The sequence below is a fragment of the Solanum dulcamara genome, chromosome 7 (assembly GCF_947179165.1).
Source record: "Solanum dulcamara chromosome 7, daSolDulc1.2, whole genome shotgun sequence".
NCBI classification, from domain to species: Eukaryota; Viridiplantae; Streptophyta; class Magnoliopsida; order Solanales; family Solanaceae; genus Solanum; species Solanum dulcamara.
Genome location: NC_077243.1, coordinates 12949826 through 12957549, shown reverse-complemented (window position 1 = coordinate 12957549; position 7724 = coordinate 12949826). Strand labels below are relative to the sequence as shown.

General features: G+C 38.2%; 1 protein-coding gene across 4 annotated transcripts; it reads left to right on the top strand.

Moving 5' to 3' along the window:
- The first annotated feature begins 2210 nt into the window (after positions 1–2210).
- Positions 2211–7084, top strand: LOC129896050 (pentatricopeptide repeat-containing protein At5g16860). 4 transcript variants are annotated; one of them, XM_055971866.1, is made up of 3 exons: positions 2211–5227; positions 5305–5455; positions 6872–7084. In XM_055971866.1, the coding sequence occupies exon 1, from the start codon at positions 2511–2513 to the stop codon at positions 5037–5039; it is 2529 nt and encodes an 842-aa protein (XP_055827841.1). In that variant the 5' UTR covers positions 2211–2510; the 3' UTR covers positions 5040–5227; positions 5305–5455; positions 6872–7084. The 4 variants fall into 4 exon arrangements, with proteins under 4 accessions (XP_055827841.1, XP_055827842.1, XP_055827840.1 ...); XM_055971867.1 differs by lacking the exon at positions 6872–7084 and adding an exon at positions 5609–5875; XM_055971865.1 differs by lacking the exon at positions 6872–7084 and adding an exon at positions 5578–5875.
- Positions 7085–7724: the final 640 nt, after the last annotated feature.

Here is a 7724-nt window from a genome sequence, read left to right as displayed (position 1 = left end):
CAACACACAATTAAACCACCCCCAACCAGCAGCACCACAACAACAACACACTACTCGACTCCGATTTACATACTATGACTTCAATTTAGTTTGTTTCTAACGTCAAACATTCTTATGCAATTTTTCCACTTCCAAACTCATTTGAGATATGTAATATACCTCATAAAAACATCATAAATTCCAACTCGCCAAAACTTGTCAAAACTCACCTCGGAAGCTCTCCTAGCGCAGCTAGAACTTTGGGGTTGTTTGCTAATATTTTGGTGCTGCTCCTAACCAAAAATTTTCATTACTAACACCTTTATAACATCGTGGTATACCCTATATAATTAGTTCACGGAACAAAATCAGAGTACTTACCTTTTTGGCTCCAAATCCATGGCTCGCTTTCTCAAGTTTAAGGTTTCTCTTCTCTCTTTTTCTAGATTTCTCTTCTCTTCTTTTTGTCTCTAAAAGTTTCTTGATAAGAATGACTATAGGATAAGTATGAAATAAAGACATAAAACATATATATAGAGGCCACTTTTAGGGGTGACACGTGTCAAGCCCTTATAGGGACAACGTACCACACCTCCAACTATGGGCTGCCACATGGCATGTGGGGGCCCACCCCTTACTCCAGCTACAGCCACGTGGCACTCCCAGTTGCTACCATGTGGCACCTTCTTTTCCCCATCGTGGGTTCGTAATCTCATCTTACTTTATGAACCTATGTAATCCTTGCTACGTAAGCTTGGTATGCACTCAAGTAGCTTAAGTATGTAAGATTTCCAAGTTGGTAGCTTACGTAAATAAGTCGAGTCCTACGACTCATTATTCGGTCTCCAACTTCTTTTGAATTCTTATAACTTATTTCCAATCTTCTCTACTATGGGGTATCGCATTCTCCTTTCCTTAGAGTTGTTTGATAGCGTTATAGATTATCCGGCTCATATGGTAACTCTTAAGAAGCTTAAGAGTTCTTAAGAAGGCTTAAGAAGCTTTAAGAAACTTTAGGAAACCTTAAGAAACTTAGGAGGCTTACGATCCTTCCAAGAACTTAAGAGCCTTTCAAGAGACTTAAGAACGCGTTTCAAAGTACAAAAGTACGGGGTGTAACATGGGAGGAGTCTTTAGGGACCACCAGGGACACTGGATCATGGGATTCAATGAAGCCATCGCACGCACCGATCCTAAGGGTGCATAACTCCATGCACTGCGAAGGGGAGTCCAACTTACCATTGAACACAACCTCCAACCACTCGAAATATGCACTGACTGCACAGAAGTTATTAGAATGATCAAGGAAAATAATCTAATCCACAATAACATTCTTGATGAGTGCAGGTGCTTAATGCAGGAGCTGGACGTAAGAGGAATATCTCATATGTTTAGGGAACAAAGCAGAGTAGCTGATGCCCTCGCCAAAGCAGGTCTGGAAAGGGTGGTTTTTAACGATCCAACCATTTTTGCTAGTTCCTCTGGTGTATGCGCAACAAGAAGTAGAAGCAGACATTGTAGGAACTACCTTTATTAGAAAAACAAACTCTATTTCTACTATTTTCCAGGACCAAAATGTGGCTCAACTAAACACAACTATGCAACCCACACAAGTGGGTGACCCTTTTGTTACTAACAGCTAGTAATATATGTTGATCCCTTTTTGCACACACAAAAAAAAGAAACGACAAAGAGCATATAATTGTGTAGGTTTTATATTAAATTTTGCTTTCTAATTTTAAATTTACTTTTATTAATTAATCTTTTACTATCAACTAAATATTATTGAACTTGAAAGGTGAAAGCATATGTAAATGTAAGTTGGTTTTAACGAAGGAAATACCTATTAATTTTTCATGTACTGCAAAGATTATTTTTATTTTTATTTTTTACAAGATATTTTAATAGATTATAAATTCATCCATTTATTTAACTTTTGTGAAATATATATCGACTCATGAAAAAATGTATCCATCATTCATCCATTTATATCTTTATTAAAAAGTTACATTTAATTTTGAAAACCTTATTGTTTAATATTCTTAATTAATAAAGAATCTCATTACTTTTTCTATGGTGATATTCGAAATCTAGTAAATATCCTCTCCAATTTTTTTAAGTTTTTATTTTCCAAATTCTTAACACACCAAGAAAAATAATAATTAGGAATGAATTAAATATATTTTTCAAGTCTTTTTTCATTCTTTCTTTTAGCCCTCCTTCCCAACCTTTTACTTTATCGGTGACTTGAACTTACAAGTTGAATGCTTATATCCAAAAAAATTCGCTCATATTGAATGTTTATATGCGAGCAACTCTCTCTCTTCATCAAATTTCAAGTCTTTCGAATTGAACACATTGAGCAACTCCCTCTTTTCATTTTTGCAAGTTTTTCAATTGATACGAAACTTCATAATTCTTTTTTTTCTTTTGTGACATACTTTTTCCAATGGAAGCCGCTGAATCCCCGCTTGAAAAGACAGAGAGTTTCCGTTTATCGATTTTTTTGAAGTAAAGAGGAAGCTGGGACTATGATTGTTCCCGCATCGTTGCCTCCAAAACTTTCAGACTTAGCCCTGTTTCAGTTTCGCTTCAAAGCCAGTTCCTTCTTCGCTTTCTTCTCTTCATCAACGCCATTACTCAGAGCAGCAACTCCTTCTTTTACCCAATTACTCAAACAATGCAAGTCTTGTATCAAGGCCAAACTCGTCGTTGCCGGCTCCTTTTCACCCTCAGCATACCCCACAACATGGTCGTCCCAGGTTGTGTTCTATTGGAACAACCTCATCAAACGCGGCGTTATTCTCCGACATCACGAGAGTGCCCTGGTCCTCTTCCGCGAAATGTTGAGACTTGATTGGAACCCAGATGGCTACACATACCCTTATGTCCTCAAGGCATGTGGTGAGCTTCAGTCCCTTATTTCTGGTGAATCCGTCCATTCCCTGATTCTAGCATCTGGGTTGGACTCCAATGTGTTTGTATGCAATGGTCTTATTGCTATGTATGGGAAATGTGGGCTGTTGGGTCATGCACGCCAGGTGTTTGATGAAACGGTTGTGAGAGGAACTGCTGATGTTATTTCATGGAATTCGATAGTGGCGGCTTATGTACAGAAGGATGAGGATACGAAAGTTTTGGAATTGTTTGATTCGATGGTTTCGTTGAATAGTTTTGAGCTGCGTCCTGACGCTGTTAGTTTAGTTAATGTACTTCCAGCTTGTGGTTCTTCAGGGGCGTGGAAACGAGGAAAACAACTTCAGGGTTATGCGATACGGAGATGTTTGCATGAGGATATTTTTGTAGGAAATGCAATTGTGGATATGTATGCAAAATGCAAGCGTTTGGATGATGCTAACAAGGTTTTTGAGCTAATGGAGGTGAAAGATGTGGTTTCTTGGAACGCATTGGTAACTGGGTATTCTCAGATAGGACGATTTGATGAGGCTTTTGGACTGTTTGAGAGAATGAGGGAAGTAGAGATTGATTTGAATGTTGTAACGTGGAGTGCTGTGATTTCGGGGTATGCACAGAGGGATTTAGGCTATGAAGCGCTCAATATCTTTAAGGAGATGCAGCTTTCTGGGGCAGAGCCAAATGTGATCACTCTTGTTTCTGTGCTTTCAGGTTGTGCTGCTGTTGGAGCACTGCGTCAAGGGAAGGAAACTCATTGCTATGCCATTAAAAGAATGTTGAGTTTGGAAGGAAGCAGTGCTGAGGAGGATCTCATGGTGATTAATGCTCTGATTGACATGTATGCAAAGTGCAAGGAGATGAAAATTGCTCAGGCCATGTTTGATGATATTGGCAGGAGAGATAGGAATGTTGTCACATGGACAGTCATGATTGGTGGATATGCCCAGCACGGCGATGCAAATGATGCTTTAGAATTTTTTTCGGCGATGCTGAAGGATGAGTACTCCGTAATCCCAAATGCATATACTATATCGTGTGCTCTGGTAGCTTGCGCTCGTCTTTCTAGTCTTAGGATTGGTAGGCAAATTCATGCATATGTGTTACGACAAGGGTATGAACCTACAATAGTCTTTGTGGCTAACTGTCTCATTGACATGTATGCCAAATCTGGAGATGTTGATGCAGCTAGACTTGTTTTCGATAACATGAAGCAGAGGAATACTGTCTCATGGACATCCCTGATGACTGGCTATGGAATGCATGGTCGTGGGGAGGAGGCTCTCCAAGTGTTTAACGTAATGAGAGGAGAAGGTCTGCCCATAGATGGTGTAACTTTTCTTGTTGTGCTATACGCTTGTAGCCACTCTGGAATGGTTGAGCAGGGTATGAATTACTTCAACAATATGAAGGGGGATTTTGGAGTTGTTCCTGGGGCTGAACACTATGCCTGCATGATTGATATTTTGGGTCGTGCTGGTCGACTGGATGAAGCTATGAAGCTCATTGAACGCATGCCAATGGAACCAACCTCAGTAGTATGGGTTGCACTGCTTAGTGCTTGTAGAGTCCATAAAAATGTGGATCTTGCAGAGCATGCTGCTGCAAAGCTGTCAGAATTGGAATCTGAGAATGATGGGACTTATACACTTCTTTCAAATATATATGCTAATGCCAAACGTTGGAAAGATGTGGCCCGAATTAGATCCCTTATGAAACATTCTGGCATAAGGAAGAGACCTGGATGTAGTTGGGTTCAAGCAAAGAAGGAGACTGTTACATTTTTTGTCGGGGACAGATGTCATCCAATGTCTGAAAAGATATATGCTCTCTTAGAAGACCTGATTCACCGTATCAAAGCAATGGGGTATATTCCGGAGACAAGTTTTGCGCTTCATGATGTAGATGATGAGGAGAAAGGTGATCTTCTTATTGAACATAGTGAAAAGTTGGCCCTTGCTTATGGCATTCTCACATCAGCTCCTGGAGTGCCTATTAGAATAACCAAGAACCTGCGAGTTTGTGGAGACTGTCATACTGCAATGACATATATCTCCAAAATCATTGAACATGAAATTATACTGAGGGACTCAAGTCGCTTCCATCATATCAAGAATGGATCTTGCTCTTGTAGAGGATTTTGGTAGAAAGTTTTGTTCTTGTGGAACATTTGGAATTTTTGATGGTATACAAGAAAAAAACTCTTGGAAGTGATGTAAATAAACAAACCATTTTGACTGTGAGATTTGCACCTCTTCTGCTTTCCAGAAGAGCGACACAGTGAGTGCAACAACATGGAAGCAAGAGTACAAAGTGGCACATTTTCTTTTTAATGGTACTCCCTTTTCATTAAGGCAAGCTAATTATAGTGGTTTTTCTGTATCCTAAAAGCTCTTCTCCATTAATGCACAGGAAGCACCAACAACTAGTCCTGCAGATTGGGTTTTAAACATATCATTCAGAAGAATCCTTCTGCAATTGAGGTCTAGAATTGCAGCATAATAATCTTTTTCCTTCCAGACTACCACAATTGGATGTGCTGAAAATCTGCAATGCAAAGAAGGTATTGTAAAGAAGCTTTAAGATATGTCTTAATAAAGTTAGAAGTAATTCGTGTTTGTGCACTCTTTTTCTCAATGTTTCCTCTGCCAACTTTGTTGATATACATATGTACATGGATATTAGCTTCACTCCCTGGTGTTATAATTCGGGGCAGACATCAGAATCAGCTATTCTTTATGGGAATGCTTAATGAGCTTTTGTGATGATGGAATTACCATACTGAAATGGTTAATTAGAAAACTTTGAGATACTAGCAGGAACATTGTATAAGAGAAACATATTTTTTCTTTTCTCTAAGTTACTGTCAAATAAATTTACCTTTAGTCAGGTGATTTTTTAATGCATCAAGAACCATTATTGCAGACATATACATGTATAAGGATGTATTCATGGGCATCTATACACAGAACATTTTACCTTATTACGCTTTACTCGTTTCTCAAACAGTATATTATTTCGATTTATTGTTTCAGGCATACAATTGTATCTGTATGGTATATTATTAACAAGGAATTGTCAAAATCCGTTGGTTACTGGATGTTGTTCAGAGTGAATTTCTTCCAGAAATGCCTTACCTTTGGTGTCATCCTTACTTTGTGCAAAAGAAATATCCCTTTCACTTTGGGTACAATTTTTTTGTTGACATGGTGCAAAGGGAGAGCCCTTCGATCGTGCTTTCACACACTAGCACACTCGCACGTGAACACAAAAGTGAACAAAGAAGATTGTTGGGGTTTAGCAAAGATGGAGCATGATCTTTGATGATCTGCTTCACAGCTTCAATGTTTATGTGTTGATTGATATGGATGAAGAACTATTGTGCAAGTCTGGTCTATCTTTTTGAATGCAAAATGATTTGGATAGGTATTCATTAGTAGTATTGCAACGCTTACAGCATGCTCTAATAATGAAGATGTAAACTTAAGCTTAATATCACACATCGGTTCTCAGTCATCAGTTGTTCTTTTCTGTTAATTTCCATTTATCCCAATAGTTACTTATCCAAATAAAAAAGATGCACTCATCCCAATAGTTTGCCTAGATCATCCCTTATTTCCTCAAGCTAGTGGCAACATCTGAGAAAGAACTTAATCTAGAAAAATAGGCTGTATGGTATCTTGTAGGCCATGCGTACCCTGCAGTTTCTAAAGCTTGGAAGCCTATATTGTAGTCTATTTTTGAAAGCCTCAGGGTTTGGGATGGACCAAGAATTCTTGATGTCGGAAGTTGCAGAGTGAGAGGTTGATAGCTTTAGTAGGAGTTTTTCTACAACAATACGTAGTAAGTTTTCTCACATCTTTGTGAGCCCGCTGTTTAAATCTCATCAAAGGAGACTGAGATTAACTTCCATGTACCTATTTGTTTTGTCCTCTGTTACATCTCATCATTCCTTCTATAATACCGACTTTGTTTGTAGAATTTCCAAGTTGCACATCGAGATTTGATTTGACAGAGACAAAAAGGTTGTAGCATTTGGTGGTTTTGTAAGCAAGAGCTTACGAGCTCAGAACTCCTTGTACAAATCATCTTTGTGACATACATATGGATGACTAGCAATTCCTTATATTTCTATGCAAAAAATTACACTGCTGGAAGGTTTTTTTTTTTTTTTTTTTACAACAAGATGTAATACTGGATCTATCTGAAAAGTCTGAAGCATAAATTGTTCTTTTTCATTAATACAAGTCGTTTTTCAAGTTCAACTAGACCATGCGCATGCCAAAATTGAAGAACAAATTCAGATGTTGTTTCCTTGCAAGTGTTGAAGAGATGTTCTAACATCAATCTCACGCACCACCAAGGATTGCGGGAGGATCCTACACTCTTAACCATAGTCCATAGGTTTGGGTTTGAGTCCTACAGATAGAAAAAATTCTCTTAGAGAGCACTTTTTCTTGAATGGGTCTTATGTTTTGTGAATCATGATTAGTTAAGAAGTCCAAATAAGTATCGGACACGGGTGAGAAACCAAAAGAAATCCCCACGTATGCTCACTATAGCATATACTAATTATTGTACTATTCGTCTTTAGTTACCAAGGCAAATTTAAAAACTTAACACAGTACATACGGAACTTTCTAGGCTTGAGAAAAATAATTGAATACTCCAGATGTAGTGGGAAATAGGACCTCTATTTGAAGCAATTGAAAGAAAAACTATAAAAAAATAAATCGTTTTTCTCCAATTGGAGATCCCTGGGTTACTCAATTGTCACTTTGTAGAATTGTAGTTGTCATTTCCAATTTTTGTTTGGCAACGATTTGTGAAAT